General features: G+C 42.7%; 1 protein-coding gene across 1 annotated transcript in view; it reads right to left on the reverse strand.

The window, feature by feature from the left end:
* The window catches only part of LOC123510804 (neuron navigator 3-like), a 700801-nt gene that overhangs the window by 327986 nt on the left and 351648 nt on the right, over positions 1-21167 (reverse strand). Inside the window, 1 exon segment of the mRNA XM_045266186.1 lies at positions 1659-1816. Coding sequence (XP_045122121.1) covers positions 1659-1816 — 158 coding nt within the window.

Consider the following 21167-nt stretch of genomic DNA (forward strand, 5'->3'; position numbering starts at 1 on the left):
CTACCCTGCCTCCTCTCAAGAATCCTCCTCTCTCTCTCTCTCTCTCTCTCTCTCTCTCTCTCTCTCTAGCAGCGTACCTCCTGTTTTTTTTTTTTCTTCTCGTCTCTCTCGTGTCTCTCTTCGCCACTGCAATGCTTCCGTTCTTTCCTCTCTTATGTGTATTTCTTTTTCTCTCTCTATTTCCTCCTCCTCCTCCTCCTCCTCCTCGTTCTTCAAGTTCTTCCACTTCATCTTCGTATTCAGTTTCCTCTTCCACTTCAGTGCTCGTTTTTAGATCTTATTTTTCATCCATCCTTAACCTCTTCCCTTCTTTGTTATGAAGAGCCGCTCTCTCTCTCTCTCTCTCTCTCTCTCTCTCTCTCTCTCTCTCTCTCTCTCTCTCTCAGCTCTTCCGATCGAATATTCCCTCCCTTCCCTCTCCTCTCTCTCCCTCCCTCTCTCGGCTTTCTCTCCTCTTTTCCCCTCCCTATTCCCTCCGCCCTCCCGTCGCCTGCAGACAGTCTCCCTCTCGCCCAAAAGTCTGGTTAGCTGTTTCTCTTTCCTTCACCTCAAAAAACAAACGCCCTTTTGCTTCCCAGAGACAGACGAACAGAGAAGAGAAAGAGAGCAGACAGACAGATAAAATGAGGAGAGTACACGAGGTGAAAAAACAACTTGGATTTTAATATCTCTAGAAATGTTTTATTTTTATTTTTAACGATAGACAAAGAGGGAAGAAAGATGACTCGTTTGGAAGATACAAGACAGACAAATTGAGAAGACAGTGCACAAGTAAAAGAAAGTAAATGATGCTAATGTATGATAAAACAAACTCATTTTATTCAGCGATGGACAAATTGAGAACAGAATCACCATGCAAAGAGGCGAAGAAACAAACTGACACCGAGAAACTGTACGAGAGAATAATTTGGATGGTATTAACCAGAGGAACATCAAAGACCCTTCAGGCGCATTAAGGCAAAATTTTTACACGTCAGCATTTCCTTTACTTGACGAGGATGGACGAGTGGGGTGGTGGAGGGCGCAGGGGTGAGGAGATAAAGAGATAAGGGTACGGCGCGTCCTTTTCACTACCACGGCCCCCCTCCACCATGTCCGCCTTAATGAGCCCGTGCACTTTTCAATCCCTCTCTCATTACCGCCGCGGAAGGTCGTCTTGCCGCAGAGTTGACACAGATGTGGGGTTCGCACAGGGAGGGGGATGTGAGTACCTCGGTCCTGATTGGGTGGCGGGGTGGGGGAGAGAGGGGCGGCAGGTATAGAAAGGAGAGTGATATGGGAGAGTATGGAGGAGAGTAGAAGAAATGTGAAAATTGATAAAAGTGATGAAAGTGATGCTGTCCATGCCTCCCCACGCCACGCCACGCTACGCCGCGCAATGGTACGCCGCTCAGCTCCCCGCCGCGTCCAGCCACCAGAAAAAAACACAACCTCCGTTTTATTTTCTTTAGCATTAAAACAAAGACAAAGATTTCCTGACGGGACTTCAGGCGTGACAGATCTTCCCACAGGATACACCTGCCCTTGGACGTTCCCTGCAAGGAGCCTAGGGGGAAAGCGACACTTGGGACTTTCCAAACTACCTGCCAGGAAAGTAATAAATAAGAAAAAAAATGCCTAAAAACCCTTAAAGCAAGACGAAGCACTCTATAACCTACCTGTAGAAGCTCCTGACGATGACGCAGGTGTGGCACTCCTGAGGATCCGGCCATGGTGATCCGGGGGAGGTCTGCGCCCCCCCAGTGCCGGAGTGGGGATGGCACTGCCGCCCCCGACGCCGCCGCTGCTGACATGCCCCTTGTACGGCGACCCCAATCTGCAGAAGGAGCAGAAGGAGGTTAGGGATCAGAAATATGTGTAAATCTATAGAATTCTGGCGCAACAACAACAACAGTGTCATTTGGCTCAGAGGTGGAAGAGGAGGAGGAGGAGGAGGAGGAGGAGGAGGAGGAGGAGGAGGAGGAGGAGGAGGAGGAGGAGGAGGAGGAGGAGGAGGAGGAGGCGAGACGTAAGGGAAGATACAAATAATATAAGACATAATAATACAGAAAAAAAGCTGGAAAAGAAAATTCACTCCTTACAATATGAAAACCAGAGAGAGAGAGAGAGAGAGAGAGAGAGAGAGAGAGAGAGAGAGAGAGAAGGAATAATTGATGAAAGGAAAGGCAAAGGGAATGATGAAGTTGGAAGGACTGATTGGAAGAAGGAAAAATGGAGAAAGGAAAAACGAGAAAGGATGAAGAGGGAGAGGAGGAAGAAGAGGGTGAAGAATGGAGAGAGGAAACCATGCAGGAGAGGAAACGAGACAGGTGAAGGACGAAGACATGAAAGAAGATAAGAAATATGCGAGAGGGAATGAAATACGGAGGAGAAGGAAGAAGAAGAAGAAGAAGAAAAGGGGAGGATATCAAGGAAAATGAAAAAAAAGAGAAAAAGAAATATAGAAAATAAGTCGTAGAAATTGGAAGAAGAGAGATGTAAGAAAATTTAATAAAAATTATTAAGGAAAAGCGAAAAACATGTCGAATTTGAGAGAAAATAAGATGCAGAGAGAGAGAGAGAGAGAGAGAGAGAGAGAGAGAGAGAGAGAGAGAGAGAGAGAGAGAGAGACAACCCGGGAAGGACAAATAGAAGGGTTAGGGCCTAAAATAATATGAAGAGCACGTAACATATATCACCGCTGCCTGTGCGTTCTGCTGAGGGCACTCCACAGCCCTCACGCCCCCGGCACTGATCAATACTCCCTGATTTACTGAGCCAGCCACACATACACACACACACACACACACACACACACACACACACACACACACACACACACACACACACACACACACACGAGAAAAAATACATTCAAACAAACGGTGAAGCAAATAGTTATGGATTTATTAAGTCAGTGTAACAGTAGAAAGTGAAATAGACATTATGACAGATATGTGTACTGGAGGGTGACTAACAAACATGGTGGTACATTTCAAGATCCTCACAGATTCCTATACGAAGAAGTAGACATGGGACACTATATACTTCAATTTAAGCTAATGAAAAATAAGGCAAACAGACAGACAAAATAGAAAAAAATATATAAATGAATTAACTATATTTGAAAACTTATCTTTCTGTTCACTTATAGACATATAGACAGATAAAACATACGATATATTCAAAGGCATATATCTAAACAAACTCGTGAACACATCAGATATACAGACATACATACAGAAAGACAGTAGAAGAGCTATTAAGCCACCAGTCAAACGTTTACAAGACACCGAGTTTGTACAAGAAATACGAGGGTGTAAAAGAGAGAGGAAGGGAGAGGAATGGATAGAAAAAAATGTGGTTCTTTGCTCGTGTCTGAAAGTTGTTTTATTTTACGGTTTTTGTGAGTTGGTGGTGAACTTTTACAGTCACTCCAGGCTGCGGCTGAAACCCGACACACACACACACACACACACACACACACACACACACGCACACGCACACACACACACACTAATCCCGTCATCCACTCTTCCCTAATTACAACTTTCAACATCATAATTGGCGTGGGTGATGACTTCAGAAATTGTATCTTGTATTCTACAGACGCTTCTTTGTTGTTATACTCTTCCTCCTCCTCCTCCTCCTCCTCCTCCTCCTCCTCCTCCTCCTCCTCCTCCTCCTCTCCTCCTAATTCTATACCAGCTCCTTTTCTTCTACGTTTTAATTTTCCTCTTATTCTGTCTTTTTCTCCTTACTTCTAATTTTCAAAGCAATATTATTCGTCCCTTTTCTTCTCAATCTCTTATTCCCTTTTTATCTATTATTTCTCATCCATCCATTTCATTCCAATTTCTTCTACTTCCCTTCCCTTCCTCATCCTGTTTTGCATACAACCAAACGATATATTTCCCTGTGCCTCTCTATCTTCTTCCTTCTCCTCCTCCTCCTCCTCCTCCTCCATCTATAAATCACGTACACACACACACACACACACACACGCACACACACAGTACCGCTCGTTTTCACACCTCCAATTAAGCTCAGCAGGTGATAAATATAACACAAAAAAACCGATGACAGCCTTTGCCACGCCGCCCTCACCTGCGCCGCCACCTGACCGATAAGAGGTGCAGGTGACATGATTTGTGGATTACCTGGTGATTAGTGTGTTACTTCACCTGACGCCCCGCCCCGTGTGGCTATCAGTACGGTGTCTCTTTCATATGCAGAGATCAAGCACGAGGGAATACAAAGAAAGAACAAGAATTGGAAGATCGTTTAGAAAGGAAAGCTATGAAAAAAAAAAAAGACAAGCATTGGAGTTTATGGAAGGAATGCGAGGAAGGGGAGGAGGAGGAGGAGGAGGAGGAGAAAGGAGGAGGAGGAGGAAGAGGAGGAGGAGGAGGAAGAGGAGGACATAATTCCATTTCTCATTACCCAGAGAAAGTAATTTTCTAACATAGCAAAACGAGGAAAAGGAAAGAACAGGGGAAAACTAAGGAGATAGAGAGAGAGAGAGAGAGAGAGAGAGAGAGAGAGAGAGAGAGAGAGATGATGCGGGATTAATGTTGCGTCAAATCTTGCGCCATGACGAAAGAGAGGGAGAGGGGAGAGAAAAAGAGAGAGGGAGAGTGGAAATACTGGCTGGAATAGGATTACACTGGACACTACTGACCTCTCTCTCTCTCTCTCTCTCTCTCTCTCTCTCTCTCTCTCTCTCTCTCTCTCTCTCTCTACACTAGTTTCTTTGTCTTTCTTCTTCTCTCTCTCTCTCTCTCTCTCTCTCTCTCTCTCTCTCTCTCTCTCTCTCTCTCTCTCTCTCTCTCTCTCTCTCTCTCTCTGCCGTTCCTCCCTACAATCTTTCTTCTTTCCCTCCATTTCTCCCTCCAGTACTCTTCTCTCCCTCTCTTTCACTGCCAGTTACACTTCCTTCTCCCTTTCCTCCCTCCCTCTCTCCCTTCCCTCTTCCCTACTGTGGCTCCCTGATTTTCCCTTCTTTCCTCCACCCTCCCCTGCGCAGACAAGATGACAATACACGGTGATGGCTTCATTTCCTACACACACACACACACACACACACACACACACACACACACACACACACACACACACACTCACATCAATAGATAGATAGATAGACAGATAGATATTCATTGACCACAGTTACTTACATTCGAATAAAATTACATAAATGAATTAAAAATAATGAAAATGTACTCTAAGACTCACTTAAAGTAAACTAGGAAAGGGAAAACGGAACTAAACACACACACACACACACACACACACACACACACACACACACACACACACACACACACACACACACACACGCCATTTCCCCCACAGATTTTTAAAACTACCACTAAAAAAACTGCAATATTTCTTTCCTTAATACTGCCTCACTATCACTCCAGCCACTTCTTAACTTCACTCCTCCACTCAGCCCTATCCACCCCCAGGAACACGTCCCTGTCTCTTTAAAAGGAGTCGTTTGGTATTAACTACAACATGTCGTCCATTAGAAGTTATTAGACGTCTTGGCGTTACGAGAGAGAGAGAGAGAGAGAGAGAGAGAGAGAGAGAGAGAGAGAGAGTAGCGGGTTTTACTCATTTTATAAGCAGAGAACCCGCACGTACGTAGGTCATAGAGAAAGGAGGAAGAGGATGAAGAGAAGGAAGGAGGAAAAGGACAAAGAGGGGGATTAAAAACAGGGGGAAGATTGCCGGATATACCTTGTCAGAGAGCACTGGTTACTTCCTCCCCTCCCCCCTCTCCTCTCTCTCTCTCTCTCTCTCTCTCTCTCTCTCTCTCTCTCTCTCTCTCCGTAACAATAGACATCTCCAGCAGGATAACACACACAATTATGCAGATAAGAGAGAGAGAGAGAGAGAGAGTAAAAAAAAAAATGACAAAGGCACAAAAGATTTTCAGAAAGGTTTAAAAAGAAAGCTTCTACACAGGTAATCTTTCGCTAATGGCTGTGTTTACCTGGACAAGGAGAGATGAGTAGCAAGTAAAGGCTTAAACAGACAGGTGTACCATTGGGCAGTCAGCGGGGATAATTAGCAGACGGACAGGTAAGAAAGGCATTTATTAGGGCAGCACACCTGGGTAATATGCAATGATTGGGCGAGACAATGACTGAGAGAGAGAGAGAGAGAGAGAGAGAGAGAGAGAGAGAGAGAGAGAGAGAGAGAGAGAGAGAGAGAGAGAGAGAGAGAGAGAGAGAGAGAGAGAGAGAGAGAGAGAGAGAGAGTGGCTATGTTCAGACAGCAAAAACAGAGCAATATCATCATGTCAGATCAATGTATACCTCTCTCTCTCTCTCTCTCTCTCTCTCTCTCTCTCTCTCTCTCTCTCTGTTGTGGTTATTTTGGGTCTTATCTTGCTTGATGTGGTTGTGATAGTGGCTCTCTCTCTCTCTCTCTCTCTCTCTCTCTCTCTCTCTCTGACCAGGAAGTTGCTATCCGTCCCCTCATGACCCTAGCAACCCCTTCTTCCTCTCTCTTCCCCATTCTCCATTTCCTCCTCTCCCCACCACCTTTTCAATCTCCCTCTCCCTCCCCTTGGTGTCCCTTTACTACCCCTCTTCGTTACAAGTAGTGGCATCTCTCTCTCTCTCTCTCTCTCTCTCTCTCTCTCTCTCTCTCTCAACAAGACCAGGAAGTTGCTATCCGTCCCCTCATGACCCTAGCAACCCCTTCTTCCTCTTCCCCTCTTCCCCATTCTCCATTTCCCCTCCTCTCCCCACCACCTTTTTCAATCTCCCCTCTTACCCTCCCCTTGGTGTCCCCTTTACTACCCCTCTTCGTTACAAGTAGTGGCATCCCTTTCTCCTCCCCCCTCTCTCTCTCTCTCTCTCTCTCTCTCTCTCTCTCTCTCTCTCTCTCTCTCTCTCTCTCTCTCTCCCTACTATCTCCCTAAACGAGGGAAGGTGGGAGTACCAAACGAGAGAGAGAGAGAGAGTGAGAGAGAGAGAGAGAGAGAGAGAGAGAGAGAGAGAGAGAGAGAGAGAGAGAGAGAGAGAGAGAGAGAGAGAGAGAGAGAGAGAGAGAGAGGACAGGTGCTCAGGTAGGAAGGGAAAGGGTTTGAGTTTCCAATATTATTATTGGTATTTAGATTAGTTTGTCAGCCTCCCTCCTTCCCCGCGTGAGGTATTGTGGGTGCGGGGGCGTGTAGTCTCTCTCTCTCTCTCTCTCTCTCTCTCTCTCTCTCTCTCTCTCTCTCTCTCTCTCTCTCTCCCTCTGACCCAATCCTTCACGGCAGCTAAGGGAATGAAATCAATATGACTCTCCTTTGAAAACTTTGCCGATTACTTCAGGTTGAGAGGAGATTAGCTTACATGTCGCCGGCAGAGATTAATCGGGACGGCGACGCGGCGGGAGGCTCAGGCCGCTCGGAGGATCAGTGTCTTAAGGGATCAGTGGCGAGGGCAGGGCGCGGTGCTCTTAATGGACGTTAAGTAAAGGTTCTCTCGCTGTGTCATGGTGTTAAACGTGACTGACTGACTGACTGAATGAATGAATGACTGACAGACTGGTTGACTGATTGACTAACTGTCTGACTGACTGATTGACTGATTAACTGACTGACCAACTGACTGAACGACAAACTGACTGATTGACTGACTAACTGACTGACTGACTGACTGACTGACAAACTGACTAACTGACTGACTAACTGAAGAAGGAATTATTAGATATCTAACTCATTTAACGATATCAGTAAATAAATACAACCTTGACTTATCAGAATTTCTTTAGTGACTATCATCTCACAATTTTTGCTCCTTAGATGTGCAGAATATTCGAAACCTACTTGTAAATGGAGTAATTGATCTAATAGGTTGATTTTCTGCTCCGTGAATGAAAAGGGAATGTCATTTGTATTAGTTTATGATGCCAGTGTTATAACTTCAAAGTGTTATTTTCTATGTGAACGAAAAAAACAATAATGAAAAATATCATTATATGTCGCTACCTCATATGTGCTTTGTATTTCCATAAGTGTTTGTTTATATATTTTTCTTTAAGTACTAACAATCTCTATACGGCATACCATAAGTGAAAATCTCCAAGTATTTGTAAGTATCCAAACACTTTCACCTCGTTATTCGATGCAATTAAAAGTATCCTCGCCACTTTTAACATTTTCCGATAATTAAACACTTCTCAGTACGGATTTCTAAGTAATTAAAAGTGTGGCCCCTTGTATGGCTACATTCCTGGGCATTAGACACAGGTTTAATAAGGTGTGCTGCTCATTAAGGGATGATTTAGGGACAACTGCAGGCTAATTAAGATATCAGCAGACCCACCTTTTGTTTACTTTCCTCGTACCGTTCCTTTCTCTTCTTCCTTCTTGATCATCATTCTGCTTCTAAGACTATACCTCTATCTCTTATTTTCTTCCGAGAACCATAATTTTTCTCCTCCACTTTTCTCCCCCATCTTCCAATAATTTCTTTTTCACTACCTTTCTTCCACGAAACTCCCACACCTACTCCAAGATCTTCTCCTGCACTATTTTCCCTCCAAGAAATTCCTCCACACACTTCTTCTCTTACACCTCCACACCTTAACCCTTTCAATACTGGGACACATTTTTACCTTGAGATTTGTGTACAATTAGAGAACTTAGTCGACATTAAGAACGGTCTATGGAGGTCAGAAGATAAATGTCCATAATCTTCACTATTTTAATTCCCCATATGAGTTTCTGAAGATGCACAAAATGACCACATAGTAAGCAAAATGAAAGTATAAACGCGTCGTGGTACTCAAGGTGTTAAAAATATAACTCTACTAATCCTTTTTCACCGGCTTTCTTACACTAACCCTTTTCCTACACTTTTCCTCCACTACAGCTTCCTCCCACACCTTTCCTCCACTAATCTTCCCTCCCTCACCATTCCCTCCCTCCTTGTGTGGATTAGGCCACTTCAGGGAGCGGCTGATTCACGGGAGCACTGAGAGGAAGCGGCCTGCTCAAGATTTCCCGTGGGAGGCTCCGATGACCAGGAAATGCTCAGACCACACCATTACTGCCGTGCACATTAAACCCTTAGCAGTTGTGATGGTGATGGTGGTGGTGGTGGGTGGTAGTTGTAGCAGCAGTAGTAGTAGTAGTAGTAGTAGTAGGAGGAGGAGGAGGAGGAGGAGGAGGAGGAGGAGGAGGAGGAGGAGGAGGAGGAGGAGGAGGAGGAGGAGGAGGAGGAGGAGGAGGAGGAGGAGGAGGAGGAAGAGGAAGAGGAAGAGGAGTAGTAGTAGTAGTAGTAGTAGTAGTAGTAGTAGTAGTAGTAGTAGTAGTAGTAGTAGTAGTAGTAGTAGTAGTAGTAGTAGTAGTAGTAGTAGTAGTAGTAGTAGTAATAGTGATAGTGGTGGTGGTGGTGGTGGTGGTAGTAATAGTAGCAACAGCATTAATAGCACTTACAATCCCTGGCCATAGTAACAACAACAGTAACAACACCAGTAACACTCAAACACACACACACACACACACACACACACACACACACACACACACACACACACACACACAGGTCAGCCTCGCCACGGGTTCATTGGGCCTTTCCGTGGAATGACGCGTATAATGGCGCCGCTTTGTAATTTGCATGTGATTATTAGCGTCATATGTTGGCCGTTTTTCGCGTGCAATCCGAGGCGGTTCACGGGAGTTCACTATCATGCAATTGTGTGATATTCATTCGACATTTAATTCTTTGATCAAACGATTCATTGGATTACTAAACTTGCTCGTATTTACATATTTAATGAATGATGTATGTAATTACCTCGTCTGTTACGTAATTATTCAAGCTTGAAGGCAATTATTGGATGGAAATGCTCCCTGATACGTTTTTTTTATTCTTTTTTGAAGTAATGGATAGTATGAAGCTCTTTTCGGCATAATTTCAGACGATATTCACTTTTTCAATGCTCCCTGATACATTTTTTTTTATTCTTTTTTTTAAGTAGTGGAAAGTATAAAACTCTTTTCGGCATCATTTCAAAAAATATTCACTTTTTTCCCTTTTTTTTATCTTACAAATAATGAGAAAACTTTTTTGGAAAACTCATACATTTTCTTCACCTTTTTCTATATCATTATTAATTTTCCTATGTTTTTGTATCTACTCTTTTCTTTTACCACATTATTTTTTCCTCCTCCTCCTCCTCCTCCTCCTCCTCCTCCTCCTCCTCCTCCTCCTCCTCCTCTTCCTCCTCCTCTTCCTCTTTCTCCTCCCTCCTCTCCTACACCTCAATAAGATTAGCGAGAGATAATCGCGGTAAAGTTTTAAAAGTTCAAGATTCTATTAAGCTTGTGAGTTAGCAAGCTTTGGCGGCCATGATAAGAAGAGGAGGAGGAGGACGAGGAGGAGGAGGAGGAGGAGGAGGAGGAGGAGGAGGAGGAGAAGGAAGGGGTGGTGCGGTCGCTAACTTGTGAAAATTAGTACAGAGGAAAGGAGGCAAAGGAAGCAAGGTTCATCCACGGAGGAAAATGTTATTGTTGGCGTGCTAACTTTTCGCCCGATTTGTTTTCTTGTCTAGTTTGTGGCCTGGCTGTGACTCTGCCTTTGTTTTCTTAATGTGATTCATCTGTTTGGGTATTTTTTGTTCCTTGACCGTCTGTTTGTTTGTTCTCTCTGACTCTCTATCTGTCTGGTTGTCTGTCTCTTCCTCTTCCCTTCATCTCCTTTTTTTCTTTTTTTCTCCGTCCTTACTATTAAGCACACACACACACACACACACACACACACACACACACACACACACACACACACACACACACACACACTTTTTTACTTCTCTATTCCTTCACTACTCACAAAATCGCTCTATACAGAAATCTCACTCAATCCTTCTCTGCAACATGTCTCCAAGTACACCAAAGGAAGAATAAGTTGTGAACCAAAAAAAAAAAATCACCAAATCTACTTTCTAGCTCCAAGAAGGGAAAGAAATCCACAAACTTTTCTTCTTTAACCTTGAGAAACCTTCCATCTTCCCTCCCTTTACGTATTTTCTTTGACGCCTCGCCTGCTCCCTATACAAGCTCCATTTATGTAACTTTGCATACATTTTCAAGACATTGTGTAGGAAAGACCATTGATTCACAGCCATTCACACATCCCATCCTGGCTACCATGGCGTCCTCTCCTCCTCTCACCTACTCTTTCTCACCCTCTCCACAGGTCACCTCACTCTGACCCTCTCCTTCCTCTTCCCTTCATGTGTGTGCAAGTTGGTATTGGTTAGTGGATGGACAGTTTGGCGAATGCGGGTAGGATGATGGATGGGTGAGTGTGAGTGAGTGATTAGTGGTTAGATGGGTGGATGAATAGGTGGAGCCAGTAGGTATATAGTGGTTGGATAAGTGGAAGTGCTGAGTGGGTTGAGTTAGGTGGGGTTTATGAAAGTGGGTAGATGGGTGATGGATGTAGTTACGGATGTGGGTGAGTAGTAGTAGTAGTAGTAGTAGTAGTAGTAGTAGTAGTAGTAGTAGTAGTAGTAGTAGTAGTAGTAGTAGTAGTAGTAGTAGCAGTAGTAGTAGTGGCAATAGTAATAAAGTAATGTGTTATATAGGTGATTTAGAGCACACAGGTGAGCCACAATGGAAGTACAGGTTAATTACATTTGTTGTACATGTGTGGAGGGTCAATTATATATGTTACTTTACGTGGCGGTTATTTGTGGGAGAGGAATTGCCTGGGTAAAGTTTATTATCATTACCAGCAGCAGCAGTAGTAGCAGCAGCAGCAGCAGCAGTAGTAGCAGTAGTAGTAGTAGTAGTAGTAGTAGTAGTATAGTGGTGGCAAGGAAGAGGACAGAGGGTGTATTGTGTCCCATGAGGGTGTGGGCGGCGGGTTCTACTTCAGGAGGTATCTAATGGGCGGTAGTGGGCGGGGTAGTGATCTTCTCGAGGGTGAAGGGCTGGGAGTGTATAACAACCGTGTGTCTGTGTGGTGTTAGGAAGTGCTTGGAAATAATTACACACAAAAACTAATAAGTAAAAGGATAGATACAAGGAGGGGAGGGAATAGGGAAGAAATGCGTACGAATAGGAAATAAAAGAGAAAAGTGAAGGAAAAGAAAAAATGGAGAAGATAGAAGAGAAAAGAAATAAAAAAATGGGAAAATAATGAGGAGGAGGAAAAAGAGAAAAAAAAGAGACGGTGACTCGAGGAAGGATTGAAAAGAGAAGGAAAAGGAAGAAAAAGAGAAAAGGAATATAAAGAAAAACACACGAGAGAAAACAGAGGAAAATGAAAAGTGGGAGAAATGGAAGGAACGGGTGAAGGAAAGGGAGGAAAAGAGGAGAGGAAGTCTGGAAAGGAAGAGGGAGGAGAAATGAACACATGGACGGTGGTGTGACAGATGTTTGAGAGGGAAGTGTGGGTGAGAGGGAGGGAGGAAGAACGGGAGAGAGAGGCAGCTGGAAGAGGGGGAGGCGGAGGGGAAGGCGTGGAGTAAAAGTAAATAACAGACGGGACAGGAAAAGAGGTTGTATCGATTTCCGCAAAAAAAGAAAAAAAGGAAAGACAAAAACCGAATCAGGAACAGTACGCAAAAAAAAAAAAAAAAAAAAAGATGGAGAAAGACGGAGAAGAAGAAGAAGAAGAAGAAGGAGGAGGTGAGGAGAAAGTGAAGAAAGAAAGAAGATAAACACTATTAGCATAGAAGTAGCCACATGCACTCGTCCAAAAGTTGCTACAAAAACAAACAACCAAATCTGCAGCAAGAGGAGGGGAGACACGAGACACGAAGCATAATTATAAGTTCTGACGAAACCACAACAAACAAGAGACACGGGAAGATAAACCGAGAAAGGGACGAAGAAGGAGGAGGAGGAGGAGGAGGAGGAGGAGATAGGGTGTGAAATACGAGCACGAAGCATTAAGATCACTCACACACAACCCTGCGGCGAGGTAGTTTGACCAAAAGGCGCCCCCGGGAAGATTAGATAAATATTCATACAGATAGTGAGACGAGGGGTGCTGGGACGAAGGGAAAAGGAAGAGGAAGAGGAAGAAGAGGAAGAGGGGTAGTGAAGGACCATCCCTAAGCACCAATTGGATAAGACTCCCCCCCAAAACACCCCCGCCCCCCATCGTCTAATCTGGATTCTAAGTGGTCACCAGGGACTGTGTAAAAGTTGATTGGTTGAAGGGCGCCAGGAGCTGATGGTCAGATTATACGTAGCCTCTTGTGTGTTACCCCTCCCCTCAAGCGTCCCTCCTCCCTGATCCCTTCTATACTTCACTCTGTCGCATTGTCTCTCCACGCTCTCATTACCAAGAGTTTTAACATCCTTTTCCTCGCCTTCATTATCACCATTCTTAGTATTTTCTTCTTCTCTAATACACCTCTCTTCCATTTTCTCCTTTATTATCACGATTTCTATTTCTATGTGTCTCTTATGTCTCATTATCAAAGGTTTTAGCATTCTCCTCTCTTTCATTATCATCATTCTTAGTAATTCTCTTCTTCTCTTTCTTATTGCAAACTCTAATACACCTCTCTTCCATTTTCTTCTTTATTATCATGATTTCTATTTATGTGTGTCTCTTAGCTCTTATTATCAAAAGTTTTACCATCCTCCTCGCTTTCATTATCATCATTCTCAGTACTTCTCTTCTTCTCTTCATTATCACTAAGCCTATTATCCCTCTCATCCATTCTCTCCTTTACGATTTCCCTTATTCTGTATCTCTTAGCTCTCATTACAAAAAAATTAACATCCTTCTCTTCGTTTTTAATGTTTCCGCTTTTATCTCCTCTTCATTATTACGATCGCTAATATTCTTTTATTTTTTGTCTCTTTTATTAACACATTTTCTGTTAGCTATTCTTCTTCCTTCTCATTCAAATCATCTTCCTTAATTCTTCCAACAGTTAATACCAAAAAAACTAACAAATTACATCTCTTCAACACGATTTTGGGGATTTTCTATTGATCCTGTAATTAATCAAACCTTTTTCTCACTACTCACTTTCCTTCTTTAGTTAATGTAAAAAATCACTAACAATTTACACTTCCCACAAATTGTTTACATAAAACACGAGTGATTTTTACCCTCCCTCTTATACAATTAACTCATTGACTGCTATTTGGTACGTCTTTCCTTGATCACTTACCTCTCTGAGATAATTTAAGTTCATTTTGTAGCTAAACCAAACATTTCACTAGCTAGAAATTCCAAAATCTATCCTTTTCATTCTTTTCTCTCTTGTAAGTGTTTATAAAATATCATTCAATGTTTTTTAGTGAAGTGAAGTTTTGCATGTCGGAAGTGAAAGGGTTAAGTTTCGTTCATATTATAGATAATGATAAAAAAAAACACTCAATTTTCACCATACCTCAATACCCAAAGCCATTAGCAACATATACCTTCCCACACCTTCCTAATACAAGACATCTACTCCAAGACCCACTACAGATTCCACCACTCCAGCACGTCAGCCAGTCAAGTCCCACTCGAGCAACAACCCACACATGCGTCAGCCTCAAGGAGTAGGGTGATCCCGGCAGCCATTAGCGCCCATTGAGCCTCGAGTAATGGTGGACAGTCAGGCCTCGGCGAAATTGGACACGAGGTAATTTAAGTCAAGTTAACCCAGAGCGGATTTACTCACACGGTTGATAAATAAATTACTGTTTGTGTGTGTGTGTGTGTGTGTGTGTGTGTGTGTGTGTGTGTGTGTGTGTGTGTGTGTGTGTGTGTGTGTGTGTGTGTGTGTGTGTGTGTGTGTGTGGTACTGTTGTTACTGGTATTTGAAGTGGTGGTGCAGGTGGTGGTGGTGGTGGTGAAGAGATAACAGATGGTGTAGCGGAGGGCATTCCAAGATTCCTATTCTTGAAAAATCAATCTTTCGAGGCAACAATGGCATTCGTGATTTCTAACCAAGAAAATCAAAGCAAAAAAAAAAAAGAAGCTAGAGAAAGATTATACGAAATGAAAGCAAAAATACAAGACTATAAGCAAGTTACCCACAAAGTAACACAAAACACATTCTGCTGCTTCTAGATAATGAAAAAAGAACAAACTCACACTAAGCTTTAACACAAATATCAAAGCCTGCAGCCTCGTCATAACAGGTCATAGCTTCCTGAGATGTTGCTGGCGGGGGTCGTGTCACATTGGTATGCGCGGCACGCCCTGAGTGAGACGGCGGACCAGCATTTGGTAAACGCGGTATTTACCTGAAGGAGGCGCTGAAGGATGCTGGAGGGATCTAATTTACCGTCACGTAGGCACCACGGCGCGGCAGATGGTCCTCCTCCCGCCAAGTTAAAGAGAACATGACAGGCACGGCGGGGATGCTTATTCTATTAGCGGGACGACTCAAAACACACACACACACACACATGGTAGCAGGGAGTTGTTCTGATGCAAAAAGGTAAAAGTCTCACATGAATTAATTTGGTTGTCATGCCCCGCAACACTACATTTATTGAGTTATGAGCAAGAAAACAGTAGGGAGGGACTTGTGCGGCATAAATAATATAAACAAAGACGCAGATAAGAACGAAAAGAGACGAAGAGGAACAAAATGAAGGAAGAGGACAATGCCAGGGAATATATATGAATAAAGTAAAGAAAACAAAATTAATTCAGGTCCTTGAAGAGAATAATATTGGGAGTGAGTGTAAAGTGAATCCACCTCATACGACGCAGCCAGACGGTGACGAGACTAATTGTAACTCAGGTATTTAATTAAGCCGCTTCCCTCGTGGCTCTCAGGTGTGCTTGTCATTGGGTTTTGAGAGCGTTTCGTAACATCCCGTCCACCTACACCAGTGAATAGTGAAGGTTAGTTAAATACTGGATGTAATTAATGATAGAAAGAATAAAACAGGCGATAATAACAAACTATATGCAACAGTGAGACCCAAAACTTATACAACACTTCCTGTATAATTTTTTTTCTGAAAGGTAAACCAAAAAATAAGAAATAATGGAAATAAGGAAAGAAGTCGACATTGAAAATACAAGTAAGTTAAAACAAATCAATAGTATAGGTTATTCATCTCTTCAGTACCAAGAGGCGTTTTCATATTCATTCTAGTTACTATTTGGCCATTTTATACAGCTTCTTAAATACATATTGAGATTAGAATAACAAAGACTTCGGCCATCAATCTTCTGACCTCCACAGCCCCTTCATAATGCCAATAAAATCGTTCAATCATACCAAAAAATCAAGGTAAAAATGCTTCTCAATATTGAATGGGTTAAGGAGAAAAGTTATGACCCCAACCAATCCTACTATAAGACATGTTTCTTCCACAATGCTCAGGAGAAAACAACGATGTGTATGGGGCGAGTTATGACGCTTTCCTTCTTTCCTTCCCTCCCTCTGTTTTTTCCCTCCGCTCACCACTCTGACCTTCCCTTCCTTCATTCATCCCTACCTACATTTTTTTCCCTCCTTCTTTCCCCATTTCCATTTCTCTTTCTTTGTTTTAAGCGTCCATTTCTATATTCCTCCACTTATTATCATTCTTATTCTTTATATGTATTCATTTCTCTCCTCGTCCATCCTCCTTCTCCTTCCTTTAATCCTTCCTTACCTTCTCCGTTTTCCTATCTACATCCTTCGCTCCACCTACTGAATACATGTCTTTTTCTCCTGCCGCCAAATTCTTTCTCCTTCTCCATCTTTCCTATTCCACAGTTTTCCTCTCTACAATCTTTCCACCTAAAAATCTAACCCATCCTTTCTTACAATTCATCACCAAACCCTCCCTTTCCTTCCCTTCCATCCATCACCTAACCCTCCTCCCGCCCTTTCCCTCCCGCACCTCCCCTTCCACCCCTCCTTTTCTACCCACCCCTCGCATGTCTCTCAGGACCACAACTTTACCTGTGACGACTCCCGGTAGCGGCGCCTCGTAATTTCCTTTCCTCCTGGTATTTACTGCACTTCTAGGGACGCGTGGCCGCCTAAATTCTGATCAGAAAGTGCTGTGCCAGGAGACGCAGAGTGGTGGCGGATGGCGGCGGTGGTGGTGGAGGTTGTTGGATCACCAGAGGATATTCTACTCTTTCCCTGCTTTTTAGGACAGTTTTCTTGAATCATTAACACAACTGAGGATTTTTTTTTTCACTTTTTTTTCTACAGCCACATGTAAATATTGTACTAGGTGGAAATTGCAAAATGTACGCCTATTATAGTTCTTTTCTTGTACTTGGTTATAAAGACTCTTAGTGAGATTTGAAGAGTTACACAACCAATATAGGAATAAAAATGCATATCCAGAGAAATATAAAAGCGTATACTGAGTCCTACATTAACACAGCTAGCGAGCACCGGCACCTCAAGCCATTACGACAGTCACAGTAGCGGCAACAGCAGCAGTGACAACAGTAACATCAACAACAGCAGCAATGGTAGCAACAAAAACAAGTCCATCAGATTCCCTTAGTCACAAACCCCAACAGAACTAATCACCTGGCAAGCAAACAGGTAAATTTGAACACCTGTCGAGTACCTGGCAAGCACGTACCGACACTCGACATCCAATCAAGCATCATCGGGACCCAAGTAAAGTAATTGCTTCTCAAAATACAGGTGCGCACGCAATTACCGCTACCTGCATTCACCTGGCTAGAGTGCTATTCGGCTCGGCGTTATTCCGGCAAAAGCAATTCCCAACATTGTGAAAGTAAACGATTTAAGTCACCCATTCAATAACTCTCTCTCTCTCTCTCTCTCTCTCTCTCTCTCTCTCTCTCTCACACGGCAAACTAGTCGAATAATAAAAAAAAACTATGAATTAACAAAAAAACGCTTAATTTTTCTAACACAACATATTAAATAGAAAAAAAAAACGAGATAACAAATATAACGAAACAAAAACCAGAACGTCAAAAATAAAATTAGAGAAATCACGAAAAAAAACAAGAAATAGCTGGAAGGAAACACACACACACACACACACACACACACACACACACACACACACACACACACACACACACACACACACACACAAAGGGACAACACACAAATAATATAGAGAGCAACAATCTCGTGTTTTCAGGACAACCTTCCACTCTCACAGAACGTAAACAAAGAGACGGAGAAGAAACCAGACCTTACCAGACAAAGGGGGAGAGAGAGAGAGAGAGAGAGAGAGAGAGAGAGAGAGAGAGAGAGAGAGAGAGAGAGAGAGAGAGAGAGAGAGAGAGTAAAAAAGATACAGAAAAAAAGAGGAAAAAAAACTGAAAAGATACGATTAAGTAGAAGGAGAAGGTGGGAGGGAAAGAAAATGGGATGGTGTGATGACAAAAGGAAAAAAAAAAAAATACGAGTAAAAAAAAATGGAACTAAACAGAAATAAGGAGAGTGAAAGAACAATAAGAAATAGAAAAGAGCAAAATAAGGGAAAAGAAAGAGGGTGAGAGAAACGAAAGGCACAGAAAAGATGAAGAAACTGAAGGTAGCAAAAAGGAGGTAGAAAAGAAGAATAAGAATAAAGGCGAAGAGGGGAGAAAATGGAAGAAGCAGACGGAGGGAGGGAAACAAGAAAAACGAGAGTGGGTGAGGAGCTGTACATGAAAGAGGAGGAGGAGGAGGAGGAGGAGGAGGAGGAGAGAGAGAGAGAGAGAGAGAGAGAGAGAGAGAGAGAGAGAGAGAGAGAGAGAGAGAGTCACAGCTTTCCTTTTTCTTGACTTGAAGCGGAAAATGCGAAATGGGATGAGAGAGAGAGAGAGAGAGAGAGAGAGAGAGAGAGAGAGAGAGAGAGAGAGAGAGAGAGAGAGAGAGAGAGGTACATCCATCGCGTAAATGCACAAATAACACTCAGGGGAAAACTCGTCCAAAACAGGAGTACCCGAGCAATCGACTGATGGAGAGAGAGAGAGAGAGAGAGAGAGAGAGAGAGAGAGAGAGAGAGAGAGAGAGAGAGAGAGAGAGAGAGAGAGAGAGAGAGAGAGAGAGAGAGAGAGAGAGAGAGAGAGAGACACTTGAGCTCCTGTTGACATATTCGTGTTGATAAAAAGGAATAAATTGAGGTGCTGCTTGTGGAAGATTGTAAAGAGGTACTAAGAAGAGGAGGAGGAGGAGGAGGAGGAGGAGGAGGAGGAGGAGGAGGAGGAGGAGGAAGAAGGGGGGGCAGGAAGAAAGCTGGTAGGCGTCGAGGCAATAAGAGGAAGAAGAGTGACATTTGTTCCTCATTAAACTTACTTTTCTCTAAATTTTTCCACCATAGCCCGTCCTCTCTCTCTCTCTCTCTCTCTCTCTCTCTCTCTCTCTCTCTCTCTCTCTCTCTCTCTCTCTCTCACCAACCTTTCACAATTTCTACCTGTGCTGGGGCCCACAAATGAGCTAGTTACCTGTCTTGCACCTTCAATTACCTGACTTAACCTAATATTTCCTCACTCCCCTAATGATATGCGCGCGATGACTCCCGCCTGCCACACTCCGAGGGAAAGACGGCGATGGATGAGCAAAACGAAGCCATTGAGGGAGCACCGAGGCAGACAAACTAAGCTAATTCAATAGAGAAGAGAATAAGAGACCAGGTTCGTGTGAATGACAGGGTTTCATTACTCAATCCTGTTTTGATTTGACTACAGTATATAAATATGTAAGGAAAAATGATACAGTGTCAGGGTAGTGTGTGTGCAAGCTATGGGTGTTATTGTATGTTGTGTGAAGGTATTAAAGCTTGTTTGTTTAGTATCTACATATTGTTTAAGAGAGTTTTAAGCTACCTCTATTTCTAACTTTTCTTTTTTTGTAATTTGTGTAAGGATAAAAGATATAGTGTAAGGGTACAGTGTGTGTGTGTAAGCTATGGGTATTATTGTATGTTGTTTGAAGGTATGAGAGCTTGTTTGTTTAGTATATACACATCGAGAGAGAAGTTTCAAGATACCTCGTAACTTTTCTTCCTCTGTAAGTGTAAGGGAGGTAAATGTGTAAGGTAGGAGTGTTATTGTGTGTTGTGTGAAGATATGAAAGCTTGTTTGTTAAGTATCTATATATTGTTTGAGAGAGAATTTTCATGATACTTTATTCACAACATTTCTTCCTTTGTAACTTAATTTTGCCTTGTAGATTTGGCAAGGAAAGTATAAATGTTTGATACTGCCTCTGTGTTTGTTCAAGAGGAGTACGAAGTCACGTTCATTCTTAAACTAATTCTTTCTTAAAATATTCTATTCTTACTATTTGGGAAACGAAATTAAGGGGTATTTTCTTTCTGTTTTGCCTTTTGTCCTGGCTTTCCTGCCCACACTTTGATAAATAAACATGAAAATCAAAATAAAGTAAAAAAAAAAAGAAAACTGTATTAATATGTATTTCAAGTACAGACGGAGATTGTTCGTAAAGACAAGCACTGCATCTAGAAAACGAGAATCATTAAACAAGCCAAATGGAGAAACACAAGGAAAACTCTGTTACATTTAGAACAAGAGGAAAGTTTACGAGAGCAATAAATAAAAGCGTGGTTAGTGTACGCTTTAAAATTGGAACTGTACTTGAACGAGGGACTAAAAGAAGGACACAAAACCGGGATAAACACTCCGATTCCAATGAAAGCTACGGTGTCTTCTTCCTAACACTTAAAAATATGAGACAAGTTGAGGTTTATGAGCGCGATAAAAGAAAATCGTGTTTGTGGTTTGTTTACAGTTTACATATAAGGGAAAGCTTGTCAGTATGGGTGAGGGAGGAAGGAAAGGGGCGCTATACATTATGCATGAGGCTCAGGAAATGGGGAGCCTTGTTTGTATATGGGTGAAGGAAAGGGGTATCTATTTTTATTTTCAACATTTTTTTTTTTTTTGGATGAGAGAGAGAGAGAGAGAGAGAGAGAGAGAGAGAGAGAGAGAGAGAGAGAGACACTTAGAAGAGTACAAATGGATGACGAGTCTTCCATATCACTCAGCCGCCGCCTCCGTCTTCGTCACCACCACCACCACCACCACCACCACCATCTCCTCCCTTCCATCTCGTTAACACAACTAGAAAATCAGGTTAGTTCCTCCTTCCTCTCCATTAAACTTTGAGAGAGAGAGAGAGAGAGAGAGAGAGAGAGAGAGAGAGAGAGATAGAGTTATCTCACTACTCTTGTTTACCAACTTCTTCATCATCATACTCTTCCTTTTATGGTCAAATTTCTTCCTCTGGTCCTGTTATCCTTAGTGCTTCATTTACTGTTT

This window comes from Portunus trituberculatus, chromosome 30, assembly GCF_017591435.1.
Source record: "Portunus trituberculatus isolate SZX2019 chromosome 30, ASM1759143v1, whole genome shotgun sequence".
Classification (NCBI taxonomy): domain Eukaryota; kingdom Metazoa; phylum Arthropoda; class Malacostraca; order Decapoda; family Portunidae; genus Portunus; species Portunus trituberculatus.